This window comes from Carassius auratus, chromosome 17, assembly GCF_003368295.1.
Source record: "Carassius auratus strain Wakin chromosome 17, ASM336829v1, whole genome shotgun sequence".
In the NCBI taxonomy this organism is placed as follows: Eukaryota; Metazoa; Chordata; class Actinopteri; order Cypriniformes; family Cyprinidae; genus Carassius; species Carassius auratus.
The window spans coordinates 23,741,235-23,757,290 of NC_039259.1; the positions used below are offsets into that span (position 1 = coordinate 23,741,235).

Genomic DNA, 16,056 nt, shown 5'->3' on the forward strand with positions numbered 1-16,056 from the left:
AGCTATTTGAGGAGCAGTTTATGAACTCCATTGAGAGTGTTTTGCTAATAATTACTTGATGTAATGACTTAAAGTCACTTCTGTTTCTTTCATCAAAAATAGCATGTAAGTGGCCTTTGGCATCAAAATTGAGATTCCAATATCTTGCTGTAGTTACCAGTATGCCAACAATTAATATTTAGGAGTGTTTACAGCCGTATTTAACATTATAAAGGCTTCGGCATCATATTTGATGCATACATTTATCTAAACTATCAATATGATCAAAACTTGAAAACAGTACATGATCTATAACATTCCTTCTGTGTGATTGATACTGACTTCACTGATTTATATATACTGTAAATGTAAGAATAACTTGTTAGTAATATTTCAAGATGACCACTAACAGGACTGAAGCAGCTTCGGTTTACCTGATTATCAACATGTAACTCGTGTAAAAATCAAGTTAAAATATGATACAGTCGTGGCCAAAAACATTGGTAAATATGGTCAAAGAAGGCTGTGAAAATTCATCTGTTCATTGTTAATCCTTTTGATTTTTGATTTTAAAAAAATCACAAAAATCATTGGATAATAAGAATTTAAAACGGGGGGAATAGCATTATGAAATAAATGTTTTTCTCAAATACTCATTGGATAATTATTGGCACCCCTAGAAATTCTTATGAGTAAAATACCTCTGAAGTATATTCCCATTCACATTCACAATTTTGAGCACTCCAACATGATTATAAACATGAAATTATCCAGCCATGGCTACCTGTTTCACAGAAATATAAAGAGGAGGGAAAACAAAGCCCAAAATTCCCTTAATCTTCCATCACAATGAGAAAAAACAAAGATTATATTTCTGATGTGCAGCAAAAGATAATTGAGCTTCACAAATTGGTGAAGTGGCTTTAAGAAAAGAGCTAGAGCAGTGAACATTCCCATCTCCACCATCAGGGCAATAATTAAGAATTTCCAATCAACAGAGAATGTTAGGAATCTGCCTGGAAGAGGACGTGTGTCTATATTGTCCTAATGCATGGTGAGACAGAGAGTTTGAGTGGCTAAAGAATCGCCAAGGACCACAGCTAGTATTGCAGAAAATAGTTGAGTCTCATGTACAGAAAACCGTAAAAAAATTGTCAAACAGAACCGACATCACCACATGTTGTTTAGGAGGGTTTCAAGAAAAATTATCCTAGCTCACCCAAAAACGAACTAAAACATATTCATTTATCAGTCATAACTGGAACTTCAAATGGGCCTGGCTTCTATGGTCAGATGAAACTAAAAATGAACTTTTTAGCAGCAAACACTCAATATTGGTTTGGTGAACACAGAGATAAAAAGTACCCCATGTCTACAATGAAATATACAGCTCTATTTTTGCTGACGTGGGCCTATATTTCTGCTGGAGGTCCTGGACATCTTGTTTAGACACATGCCATCTTTGATTCTATCAAATACCAACATATAAAAAATCAAAAAGTGACTGACTCTGTTAGAAATCTTATAATGGACCATGTTTGGATCATCCAACCGTACAATAATCCAAACACAAACCTCAAAAACAACACAGAAATGAATCACTGAGCTCAAAACCAAGCTTCTGCTATGGCCATTCCAGTTCTCTGACCTGCACCCTATAGAAAATGAGAGGAGTGAACTGAAGAGGGGAAGCACCAACATGGAGCTGGGAATCTAAAGGTTCTGGAGTGATTCTGGATGAAGGAATGGTCTCTGATCTCTTGTGAGGTGTTCTCTAACCTCATCAGGCGTTATAGGAGAACATTTAGACCTTTTAAACTGGCAAATGGAGGTTTCAAAAAGTATTGAATAAAAGGGTGCCGTTAATTGTGGCCAATGTGTATTAGAGAAAAACGTTTATTTCATATTGCATTTTAAATTCTTATTATCCAATGAAAGGATACATTTTTGTTTTTTTTGTTTTTAAATAAAAAAATCTAAAGGATTAACAATGCAGATGAATTTTCACAGCCTTCTTTGATCATATTTACCAAGGGGGACGATCATTTTGTCCACGACTGTACATCAGGCATTTATTTGTACATATTTCATTGCATGCAGAGCTTTATATATCTGCATTTCATGCAGAGCATTAAAATATCATTGTCCTCACACATATTATTAAGAGATATAAAGTGACAACTGATATTTAAATGCATATAATGCAAGTAATCTGCAATACTCTTATACATTTAAAAATTATTTACAAGGAATCAGATTTTCATCTTTTTGGCCATATAAATGTCTATTTATATAAATGCAACTGCACCAAATCGAATATTTGCTCTTATTTGTTCTTGTTCTTAAATCTTAAAGGAAAAGTTCATCCAAAAATGTTTTTTTTTTTTTTTTTTTGCATTCATGCCAACTAAGATGTAGATGCATTTGTTTCTTCATCTGAAAAGATTTTTAAAGAAATTTAGCATCACATCACCTGCTCACCAATGGAACCTCTGCAGTGAATGGGTGCCGTCAGGATGAGAGTCCAAACAGCTGATAAAAACATCACAATAATCCACAAGTAATCCTTGAAAAACTTCCATCTATTAATGTCTTGTAAAGTGAAAAGATAAATGTTTGTTAGAAACAAATCCATCATTTTGGCATTTTAGTTTTAACCTGTCACTTTTGGCCAAAATACAAGTCCATTATCAATAATAATGCTTCCTCCAGTGAAAAAGTTCGTCCTCTGTTGTGCTCTCACATCAAAATCCACCAACGTATTGGTTTAGAACCGTTTTGAAACAGTGTTTGATCTGTGCATATTTCTCTCCTGATTCAGACGAGACAACTTTTTCACTGAAGAAAGCAATATTATGGATAAAGGACTCGTATTTTAGCCGTAAGAAATGGCCTAAACCTTAATGATGGATTTGTTTTATATAAACACACATCTTTTCACTTTAGAAGATATTAATTGATGGACTGGAGTGGATTACTTGTGGATTATTGTGATGTTTTTATCAGCTTTTTTGACTCTCATTCTTACGGCACCCATTCACTGCAGAGCATTCATTGATGAATCAAATGATGTACTGCAAAATTTCTCCAAATCTGTTTTGATTCTGTCTTTTAAGACGTGATCAATAGATTTTTGAAATGGTATTTAGCGTTAGTTTTACCATGAGTGGTGATGCTGTTTGTATGCTTTGGTCAGGACCTGGAAGAGTTGTTGAACAGGGTTAACAGCGCGGACTCTGCCCTTGCTATCGAGCAGAGCGGGGCGGCCATCATCCAACAGATCCAGAAGGCCAGAGAGCGTCGCTCCCAGATCACCTCAGAGGAGATGAAAGCCGTCATAGAGGAGAGAGACGCTGCTTTAACCAGGGTACAAACCTACAACATGCACACACTCTCCACTAAGGGTCAATCCTAACACACACCAGCCCTAAACACTCCATTCACAGTAGTTGTGTACCAAGCCAGAAACCTTTACACCATAGAAAAAAAAAATCAAATACGACTCTCTAAATATTGACTATCTCTCCTTCTGCGTTTTAACTCCTCTGCAAGATGACTTTGATTATTGGTCTATTAAAGCACATACATCTGTGTTTATTCACAGATCCTGCACTGATTTAAGAATCAACACACCAGCTACCTAATTCACATGTAGGGACAAATATTGCTGCATAACCTCAAATATTTGGTATATCGTTCCTACACACATAATTCAATCAAATGAAAACAAACAAGCAGGTAGCTAAATATTGACATCCAGATATTCAGCTTCATCACAGAGTTCAAGTGTGGGGCAGTGGATGTATTTGCTGGGATTTCTATGTTGATAAATGCTGCCTACGTTTCATAATTGGTGTTATTTAATGTGGTTGATTTGATGATTTGGACACAGAGTTGTATCTGTAATGGTCATGTGTTGTTTTGGGTCAGCGGGTAGTGTGTTGTAACTTTTATCAGGTGTGATGGTACAGGTCATCAAGGCCTTTCTGACTATTTGGTTTCCCAGACTTGTGACACTCAGTATTTTAGATGGGTAATTTATTGTGTAATCAGTAATAATTGGTATGAGGTGGTGTTTACTGGATATGAATAACGCAAAACTATGTATTATAAAAATAAAAATTCTGGCTAAAATGTAGACTGTTTCTGCAACAAAACACATAGTGTAGATAGAGTCGAAAAGTCATCTGTGTAGGTGGTTGCCAGGTATAATGTGCTCTAATGTTTCTGTAGCTGGATACACAGGAATTTTTTTTGCTTTGGTCCTTAAATGCCCTGCCTGACAGAAGTGAATAAACAGGAGACAAAAAAAAGCCAGTGCTGCAAACTGAACAAATGCAGCTATGTGGAAGACTTGCTGTGCTACAACACCTCTACATCTCTTTGGTGTGTGTGTGTGTGTGTGTGTGTGTGTGTGTGTAAACTCATTGATGAATTATAGCAGAGTTTGGGGCATTATTCCGACACATATATAGTTGTAAAACTCAAACTTTTTTAACTGTTGATTAGGCAGTCCACCTAACTGGCTAATATCTGAGATTTTTTTGTAAGCCATATTTTGTTGAAAAAAAAAATATCACCATTCAAAATATATATATATATATATATATATATATATATATATATATATATATATATATATATATATATATATATATATATATATATATATATAATTTTTTTTATTTCATGACATGTTTTTTAATTATATGCTTAATAATAATTTTTAATGTCCAAAGTATGTAAGGGACTCTAAGATAAGGACTAATTTAAAAAAAGAAGGGGAAAAAATTTATTGTGAGAAAATTATAAATTGAGACCTTATGCTTAGTTTTCACTCTCTTTATAAATGTATTTGTATCACTCAGAGTCTTCCAATTGACTGAAGGTAGGCCAGATTCATAAAATGAATCCTGTTGTGCAGATAAATGAGTCCAGAAAGCTAGTGGCAGCTCGACCGTGACAACCTGTGTCAACCTCTCTGATATGAGCAGAAGGGCAGGTGTCTAACTCCGCCCAAATCTCATCAGCACAGGCTGCCAAACACCACCCTGCTTTTTCATTGGGGCCAAAAACCCTGAATCTGTGGGGCAATTTCAGAAGTAAGTTGCAAACCACGTGCCTAATCCCTCTGAGACAGGAATGGGTCCTCTCTCTATCCTCAAGGATTTCTCCCTCCCCTGCCGTTCCTCCCATCTCTCTCCTCATCTCGTAGGGATTAGAGCCCGGCTGCAGGCAGAGGGCCGCCACATCCCTTTGGCCTGCCGGAATATGAAAAGATGGATAAGTGCTGGAGGAAATAAATCTTCTTCTCACTTCCTTCCTCTCCTCACAGTTAACGCGGTGAATAAGATCCGCTTCGTTACGTCCCTGTGCCGGGCGCTTATTGAATTTCTCTTGATCTTGATAGATTGCTGATGTTGAAGTGAGAGGGGAAATGAAGTCGCATCTCGTGGTGAATTAGGGTTGTCTTAAGATCTTATTCTGCTGATTTTTTATGCTAGTTTTTTACATCACGTGGTTCAGACCTCTTGTGTTGTTATGCTGGTTAATATGGTTAAATATGTTTGTTCCTACACCCCGTTTTGCCCCAACTGCAGCTATTTTTGGTGCCTTTTGCGTCACCGCAGAGGTGCATTCTGATTAAAATACGTTTCCCCCTAAAAGACATCCGCTGCCCGAGAACCATAACTCAGGCTGACACTAAAGAGGAGCTGTGTGTTTTGTCTGGACGGCGGTGGTGTTATTTTAGTCTGCAGAGGAAAGAGACAGGAGTGGGGTCGGTGGCTGAGAGGCTTGTTTGCGCCGGTGCTACTCTTTGAGACGGCTGAATGTTGAAACATTGTCAGGCCATGAGTATGGTTTACATTCCTGGTAAGTGTCCGTCGATCCTGGAATCTGCACATGTTGAGGAGCACATATGGGCTGGTAGAAAACAAGCCCGTTTCCAATAATACCCAGCAAAGAGCTGGTCATGTCGGTGTGTGTTTAAAGTCTGTCTGACAGCCCGCCAGAGAGTCCTGTACTGCATGGAAACATGAGGATGGGCTTTGTGGACAGAGAATTATGGTTAGGCTCTTGTGCTCTTGGATTAAAAGTACTACACTCTTATATTTGAATGTGGATAACCGATTTTCTGCATTTTGTATTTATAATAATTTTATATACAGTTGGGAAAAATGCTTTATTTAATAATTTCACATTTACATGGCTATATTTTGCATTAACATAATATTACTTTAGGTGCATTTAATTTAGCCATTGTTTTCACCGTTTACGCTAAATAACTGTTGTTTAATTTGTTGGAAAAATGCATAATCTAGTAAATCTTGATAGTTTACATAATTAATAAATATTTATTACTTTATTTGTTTATTTAGGTTCATTTTTACTCATTTAATACCTTTTTAATAATTAGTAAAAAAAATTAATTTGCTTTGGCATATAATTAATTAATACATTTATTTATTTATTTAGGTTTAGATTTTAGGTTTGATATTTTTAAATGAATTTGCTTTGGCATGTAATTGTTTTTATATAACATTGCTATTAGTACTATTAGTGGGAAATTTTTGTCTTAAATAAATGTATAATTCCTTCGACAAATAAATTTGGTTTTGAAAATATTTATTTATATTTAAAGTATTAAAGTATCTGTAGTTTTTTAATTATTTTTTTATACATTTGCTTATTAATTTTACAGGTAAATATAAACTTTAAGGGCATCTCTCAAACACAAGCAGTTGTCTGATATTATTATTATTATTATTATTATTATTATTATTATTATTATTATTGTTGTTGTAAATATATGAATACTACTGAATAACTGAAGTGGATTAAACTACATCTCTTTCCACTCTATGGATGTTCCACAGCAATCTCTTGGATTTCATGCATATTTTTCTTCATAAAAGTCAGTGATTTTATTTTTGAACTGTACCACAAATGAGTCTGTCCCTCCAGGGATCACAGACACAAACAGAGAGTAATATCAGCAAGTGTGTGCTGAGGTTCTTACAGTAAATATAGTAAGAACTGAGAATGGAGGTTTATACCCTGCAGAGATTTCACCTCTCTTAGAACAGACTTGCATACACATGATTTTCCCATGTGGCACTGCAGCTGGTTTTCACATGGTTCCTGAGCCAACTTTAATGCAAATATTATTTAAACGCTTCAAAAAAAGTTTTAATCGTATTTGTTCACCAATGTTTTGCCATTTCAATTAAGATAACAATCCCCACTCCTCAAAAAAAGAAAAAAGAAATATATTCCATAAAATGTAAATATTATAAACTATAAAGCATTGGGGATATTTCTGAGAAACATCTGTCCCACGGAACAGAAACAGTGCATTGAAAGTGAACTAAAAGAATCATTTAACATCATTTCAGCGTGTGTACTGTAGTGTCTTTCAGCTGGTCTAATCACCTGGACAAATTCAGATTTAATGCATTCAAGTGATCCCATTTCTCTCTCTTCCCCAGTGCAAGCGTCTGGAACAAGAGCTTCTTCATGTGAAAGAGCCGTGCCATTATTCTGCAAACAGCACCCGCCACCTGGCCGCCCAAAACAATCGGGAACGAGCGAGCAAGGTAAAACACACACACACCCACACACCTCACACGTGGGAAGCAGCCTCTGGAAATGAATGTCATGAGCCCTCAGGTTAGCCTGCACTAGCGTTCAGCCAATACACGCACAACAACAGCGTTCTCAGATCCGACCTTCATCGTACGTGCAGTCCCGCATATGATGCCTTTTATCAGCCCATCATTACGCTCTCCACTGTATCAGTCATTAACTTCTATTTGCTCTCTCCTGCTCTTGTTTTCCAGTGATTTTGCAGCGATAGACTGACGGCCCCGGGTGTCTGTTTGACAGGGTTTTAGGATGACACAGGCCGGTCAGTGTGCTGCGATGCCTCGCCGTGGGTCTGTCAGGGAGACACAGGGAAAACACAGGCCTATTTGATTTGCTGTATTTATCTGATGCAGCCAGAGCCCTTGAGTTTAATGCAGAGTGCTGTAAAAGGGCCGTCATTAGATAGAGCTGAGTAAACACGCACTGAGAGAGAGTGGGCCAAGCAGGGGGCTGGTTTCAGCAGGGGTGCTGAGTCAGGGCCATGCCCCGGACCTCTTACACACATTAACACACTTACAAACCTGCATCTTAAGTGAATATATGAATGCACTAACTGCATTTGATGTCATCATCCACTTAACCTCACCACCTACTGGGCTGATGATGTCAGAGCAGAGCTTGAGCTTGTGTTATTGTTAGCATGGTGACAGTTATAGTTTCATTTAATTTGATTACATAGTGTGTGTATTTTTCCTTTCAACATACAAAGTTTTATTCTTCGCATATCTACATCAGTGTAATGGCATATTTGCTGTCATTTTAACTTTTTTGATAATTGATTATGGTAAAACCCTCTCAGAAAAGAACAATTAATTAATATTTATTGCCTAGATGTATTATTATTATTAATTATATTAATAACAAATAGTTAACAATATGTCAAATAATCTAAAGTAAATTAAAATAAAATAAATAATAAAATAACAATTATTTGATTTCAATTGGATTATTGTTATGAATAGTAATAATAATAACAAAAAAGTCAATAATATTTATAGATAATTAAAAATGATTAAAATAAAATCAAAATAAATAACTTTTATTATTATTTAATTTTAATTAAATGTATTGTTTTTATTATTATTAATAAATTGTTAATATTAAAAATGATTAATAATATTACTAAATAATAAATTATTCTTATTATTAAAGATTATTACTATAATAATTATTATTATTTATTTCTAAAAACAAATGTTAATTAATTTTTTAGTGTTGTTGTTATAGTGTTAAACTGATCCCTAATTTTTAAAAGTGATTTTAGGAAATGTATTTCAGATGCTTATTTATTCATACAAGTATTTACTTGTTTGATGTTGTATGATCAAATAATAATCAAAAGAAAATTAAAAGAAATCATCTATTATTTGATTTTAATTGAATTATTGTTATTATTAGTATAATTATTATGAATACTAAAAATAATAATAACAAAATGTTAATAATATATCTAGATAATTAATCAAAATATTTTTTATTATTTTTAATAATAATTTGTTGTTATAAATTATTCTTTTATTATTAAAATGACATTATTATTTAAAAGTATTATTATTTATAAATAATAATAATTGTTATTATAATAATAATAATTATTAATTTATTTATTTCTAAAAACATATGTTAATTATTTTATTGTTTTTGTTGTTGTTTTTGTTGAAATGAACCCTAATAACTTCAAAGTTATTTAAGAAAATGTATTTCAGATTCTTATTTATTAATGCGATTTCTAGGCCAGAATTTATTTGTTTTGATGCTGTAGCCATATAATGAACACGAAGCAATGGTGAGGGGCAAAACCGATCTGTTTATATTTAGTCGTAATGATGTGGATTGTGGTCTGCAATTGCTGGGATGCAACTTTACCACATGGTGACGATATAAAATAATCATTATTTATAATCTGATAAAAAGGTCCAGTCTGTCTCCAGGCAAAGCTTTCCGAAGATTTAAAAAAAATTATATTTCACATTTAAGACTGTTCGGCTGATGGCTTATTAAGAAATATATTAAATTTTGTTATTAATGTAGCACTTGGTTTTTCTATAAATCCCCTTAATTATAGATTGACTCCTGGGATTACAGAGCGGGGTTTTTAATTTAAAACGAAATGGGAACAGCTGTCGTAAAATTAGTCAACAGTGCCAGGAACATATCCACAAAACAATTTAAAAATGAACAGGACTTCCACTTATCGATTGACATTTTACTTTTAAGAAAGCCGGAGGAAATCTGCAGGGTGAAAAAAAAAAGAGTTGAGTTTAAGATGATGAGCAAAGACTTCTCCATCTCAAATCTTTATATTTAGCTTTTAGCTCACATTAACTTTCAGGGATTTCACTTGGAGGATTAATTTCACTCTTTAGAGATAGAGAACGTTAACCAGTGTGCTTTTTTTATCATGGAAATGATGATCAAAGATAGGCTAGTTGTTTTTTCTTTTCTCTTTTCAATTAAGATGTAAATTAGGGGCATTTTTAGCGTTTGTTGGCATTTCATCGTCATTTTTCACCAGAGCAGCAAAGCACCTGCAGAGTGTTTTTTTGGCTCATGACTTTTGTCAGTTGATTGCACCCGGGGCTATTCCTTGTCTTATCTCTTCAGTCTGTCTCATATTCACCTCGGTACAAGAACCTGTTCAACAGCCATCTCAGAGTCACCACTGTAAGTGTATCAAGCAGTTTTGTCATGGTTTAGCTCTCTTTGTGGCCACCAGTTGCCCAAAGTAAAAAATGCCATACAGTATAGTCAACATAGACTAAAAAATTACATCTAAAATAGCCAGAAGGCTTATAAATGGGTGTGCATGTGTTTTAAGGTGACACATTTAATCTGTGCATCCTTACCCCTTGCATGTTCATTTTTAGCTATTTAGCTAGCACTTTTTCTGCAGAATTTCTCAGATTTTTCCTTCCACATTAGAGACAGAAAATGTTAAATGATCTGATGATTTCATCTAGACTCTTAATTTTAAAAGATATGCTAACAGGAAACCTTGACAATAATTTGAAATGTGTGTGCAGGTTTGTCGGGAACAAATTTATGGCAATTTCATGAGAAGAAAGGTGCAAGATTCATTAAGGGACAAAAAAGATCAAACTTTGTTTGTTACAGTTAGTCTGTAGTGATTAGAATTTGCTTGCATTAACATAATACAGATTCATATTATTTATATATATATATATATATATATATATATATATATATATATATATATATATATATATATATATATATATATATATATATATATATATATATAGTGTTTTGTTGGCTGGCTTTAGTTTTGAGTCTCTCTAAAATAAATGCTGAGTGGGGGATGTGGACGAGAAGCACCTGTGTTTGCTCTGCAGCTTTTCTCTGCTCATTGACAGCAGTGAAGTGATCTCGCACGCCTGCTCCTGCCCCCATCACTCTCTAGGCCTAGACCTCACCTTTAACTCTGATTACATCTGCTCTTATCCTTATGGACAATTTAATGTGGATATATTGCTGTCAGCTTCCTCAAAAATGCCCTTCTGTTTAGATAGATATATTGAAATCCTGTGGAACACAAAGTTGAAGCTGTAGCCCTCAAATCTCTTTCAAACCTGTAATACCTGTGAATTAATACCAACATCTTGTTGCGTTTGAATGTTTGGAATTGAATGAACTAACTTTAAATATAGCAAACTAGTTAAGCTATACAAACTGCTTTAATTATATTTTATTAGTGCTTTTTTTACGTTGATAGTCCTTGTTCATTGTATGCTTTTGTCATGTAGAAAAAGGGTGCCATTTGCTTGTTGTAACCATTCCAAAATAGACTTATTTACTGAATCTAATACTATACACATTTGACAATTCAAAATGTGTTGTGGTCAATTCAGATAACATTTTCATTTTTACAAATAGAAAATTGGTGCATGGTGGATTGGTGTCTTTTAAAAAGCAAGTTTAAAAGCATGTTAAGTAATTCCTTTGTTTTCCTCTTAAGAAAGTGTTTATTTTATAGAAATGGTTGGTTAAACATTCAATAATTGATATTTGTGACAAAAAAATCATATTTATTTATATTATATGAAAGCTGTATTTTCAATAAAACACAAACCCAACCAATCCTAAATTTTGTAATTTTTTAACTATATTTTTATTAATTTTTTAATGTAATTAAACAATTTAATAAATAATGGAGTAAACATAAAATAAATACTTTTGCAGAATGTTTGTGTGTGTGTGTGTGTGTGTGTGTGTTCCACAGATTAAAGAAATTCATAAAGTTTTGGAATTAATAAATGATGATAACTGACATTTCTTTTGTTTGATTCTTTGTTTTATGTCTGAGCTGTGGCCTAACACACATCATGCATTTGAATCAAACCCGCATCATGTCCTGGTTTCATTCCCCCTCAAATAAATGATAGTGGGTAATCATAAAGATTGCATAATAATCTCTTTCAAAGCATGCAATTCTTTGCAGATATTTTAGTTGTAGAAGGTGTGGGTCTTATAGGTGTTTTAAAGCCAGGGGCATCAGCTCTGCTGTTTTTTGCTGACTGTTTCGAGAGAGTTTATGAGTGTGTTCTGCGGAGGAGGGCTCTCATGTATTTGGGCTCTTTGTTGTCAGACAAGGATGTGAGTCTTTTGTCTCTGTCGTGTCGAAATGAATTTGTTTGATCAGACACCATCAGGTGACACAGGCATGGAAATAGAGAAGGGTGCATGTGTTTCACTGGATTAGTTCTTTATAATGAAACGCCTGTTGAGTCCAGTTCACATTTGTTTTACATGTGAAACACAATGAAAAGAATTCAAATATTAGTTTGGTAATAGTTTAGCCAATACTTTAATGCATTTTTAAGAAGATGGAAAAGTGCAGACTAGAGATACTATTTCTTTTTTGAAAAAGAAAGACACTTAAGCATACTTTTGCAATTATTACGGAAATAATATTGTAATGATATTATCTCCACACTCATTGGGAAGAAGGAGGCGGGAACCGGCGCACAATAAAAACAAAACTTTAATTACAAAATAAACACAAAACAGCGCACCAGCCCCTCACGGACGACTGGTGCGCATAAATCAAAACCAAAACATAAAATATTGCCCAGGCCTGGTCCTCTCTCGTCCTTCACTATAGTCGCTCCAGTTTTATATCCTTCCATCTCCTACGTGGGACTTGATACCGGCGGTGGGGCACAGGTGCAGCTCATCTCCAATCACTACACCTGGCCTCACTCCTCGTTCCCACGCCTCTCGGCCCCGCCCCACTCGCCACAAATATGTTATAAGAATATACTTAAGTGCATTCTTAAGTGTGTTAATTGCAATTAAATGAGAATGTGTTATAGTTTAAATTATTATTTTTTTTACCCCACATGAGTGGGAATTAACTAAATCATCATAATTTTAAAATTTTAACTATATAGTCTGAAATATGTGTCCTGCTGAATTTACTGACAAGTATTTATTTTTTTATGCTGTTGTCATTTCATTTGGAACTTATACGTCATGTATTTAAATACATTGATGAAGTAATTTGGTACATTTTAAAATATATAAACTTTAAATGTGAATATTAGCTATAAATATAAACTTAACATGTCATAAGGTATGTTAGTCAAACCGTCGAAATATGTTAGGTGTACTTCTTTAAAGCATGATAACGGATTATTAAAACATAATAATTTAACAATTAAAACTTTTGATTTAACACTATTACAAAGTGCATTTTTTTGTCAACTTAAGTGTAAGAAACAGGAAAGTGTTTAAGTACATTTAGGTGGACTTTTATTTTATTAATATATTATCTGAAAGTGTTGTTTAAAAAAAATCTTCTTTTCAGATTTGAAGTACACTACAAGTGCACATTCAGTACATTTAAGTTGACTTAGATTTTTTTAAGGTTGTAAATAAAACATAGATTATGTTTGTGGTTATTGCTAAGATGTAATAACCATGATGATTGAACAAATTTTTGCAGCTTAGATTTCATAAATGGTCTGAATGACATGCTTCGCGACTAAGTTATTTCAAAAGAGCGAGAAAAATCCTGTTTTCCTTTATATGTACCATCTAACATTTTGCACAGCCGCTTAAGTGGCAGTGTTCTGTGACCTTTGACATGATAACCGGCCTTACAGCATTAAATGAGCTCTAGTTTAGAGCGACAGAGCGGACTGTGACACCGCTGATAACCTCCATCACATCCTCTTCTCCCCACTGGGTCAGAAAGGCCACGACCAGCCCACCTCTGCCCCACCAAACGCTCACTCATAAAGGTCAAGGCTGCGACCCTCCTTTGCAGGGCTTAATCTCTACAGGTTAACACGTTACTCTGGGAACCTAATTTGGATAATATTGTAATGAATGCTGATAAAATACATATGATTAAAAGAATTGGGCTTTGAAGTCGAGCTCCCCTCCCTGTTGGAGAAAAGTACATATTGACTTTAGAGGTTTGAGGCTTTTTGATGTTCTCTTTGACTTGCGAGACCTGCACTCCAGTAATTAGAATGATTGGGCCTGCACCAGCGGAAGCTGCATGCGCTTATGGGTAAAAGTGTTTCAGGGATTTAAATGCATTGGGCGTTCGAGTCATATATCTGTTTCCGTTACAGTCATTCGTTGTGGCGAGAAAACATTCATGCAGACTTATCTATAGCATGCAAAGATTGTATTTGCATTTGTCTCTTTAGCCTGCAATTGAAGCTTTTTAATCACAGGCCGCATAAGAGAGGTATAACGGTACACATGCTTACACAGCTAATAGGGAATGTTCTCATAAAGTTAAGTTATTATTCCAATTTTGTTAATAGAATTTAAGGTTGCCTGATTTTTGATAACACTGTCGAAAAAATGTAAGCACAAAAACTTTTTTTTTTCTTAAACTTTTTTTTTTTTTTTTTTACCTACTATTATTTTTTTTCAGATGGTGGAGAAAGCATTCAAAAGTAACATTTCCATAATGTTTGCCGAATTATGAAAATGAACCTTCTCTTGTGAAAAAGTGGAAAAAAAAAATATTAATTTTAAACATTTAAAATTCTGATCATTTTAAATGTTCAGAGAACAGTCAGAAATACGTTTTCATGACTTATTGAGCATGTTAGCAAAATGTTCCTTGAACACTTTTAAAACATATATCATGCATTGTTCATGTAATGTTTTTCTTAAATATTTTAATTGTGAGTAATTTTATTTTGTCTAACAATTCAATTCAAGTTTATTTGTATAGCGCTTTTTAAGATGCAAATCATTGCGAAGCAACTTTACAGAAAATATTTTTTTTTCAATCCTGTTAAACATTTAAAAAACTGGACATTTTAGATGTTCAGAGAACATTCCAAAATAACGTAATAGGAACGTTAGCAGAACATTCTTAGAACACATTCTCATTAAAAACTGTTTCTTCATCATTCTTGGAACTTTTTCCGGAAACATTTTAATTGTAAGTTATTTTAGTTTGTCTGACATTAAACGTAAGAGTCGCTGCTTTCTAGTTTCAGACGGTTCAGAAAACATTCTAAAGTGACATTCCCATAACGTTTGCAGAATTTAAAAATGCTTTCTCTAACGCTCACATAACCCAGAAAAAAAAAACTGGACATTTTAAATGTTCAGAGGACATGATGTTTTCAAAACTTAAAGGGATCATTTATCAAAACTTTCTTTAGAATTTTTTTTATTAGCTGGGCATGTCCTACTTTTGTCGCAAGCATTGTAGATTTTGGCTATTGTGCTCCAGTTGATTTTAGTGAAAAAGAAACTCCCATCCAATGCATCTTGATAAGATACAGCTTGGTTTCAAAGAGGTGCCAAATTGAATGTGTTTTGCAGACAATGCATCCAGTAGGATGAAAGCTTCAAGCTTTATCGCAGTTTATGATACACCCCAAAGATAAGGCATGAACAGCATTCATGTTTTTTTTTAAAGAAAACTCTTGAAATTCCAAGCCTATCAATTACACACCTCAATTCAACAAACCCTACGGTATAGAAAACGTTATAGAGTCATTCATCTCCAGCACTTATGATAACTCCACGTCTTGCATTCATTTGAAGGAATAGTTCAACAATGAAATATAAATATTGTCAATATTTACTCACCATCATGTCATTCCAAACCTAAATGCAATTTGTCATTTATTGCTCAACATTTCTTTATATTAACAGTAATTTGGGCTGTATTTTTATGTAGTCTAGTTCACGTCTTGTGCTCTATATTTGACATTTTCTGATGTAATATGATTGCTTTGAATGAAAAAGAGAGCATACTTTACCTTAATATTACACACAAGCACTTTTTTGTCTTGTTTGAAAGTAGATTTTTTTCCCTCCCATACAAGTGTGGAATAACTGGGAGATCGGTAAATAAATGTTAATACATTTTTGTAGGGGTAAACCATTTCTTGAAAAGAAAACGGACATGTTGATCCTCTGTCTTTC

The 16,056-nt window shown here is 34.0% G+C and overlaps 1 protein-coding gene across 2 annotated transcripts in view; it reads left to right on the plus strand.

Annotated features, from left to right (window-relative positions):
* The window catches only part of mipol1 (mirror-image polydactyly 1), a 68,550-nt gene that overhangs the window by 34,098 nt on the left and 18,396 nt on the right, over positions 1–16,056 (plus strand). For both annotated transcript variants that reach the window (XM_026286502.1, XM_026286501.1), the window contains exons 10-11: positions 3,176–3,346; positions 7,470–7,577. In XM_026286502.1, coding sequence (XP_026142287.1) covers positions 3,176–3,346; positions 7,470–7,577 — 279 coding nt within the window. The remainder of the gene's footprint in view (positions 1–3,175; positions 3,347–7,469; positions 7,578–16,056) is intronic.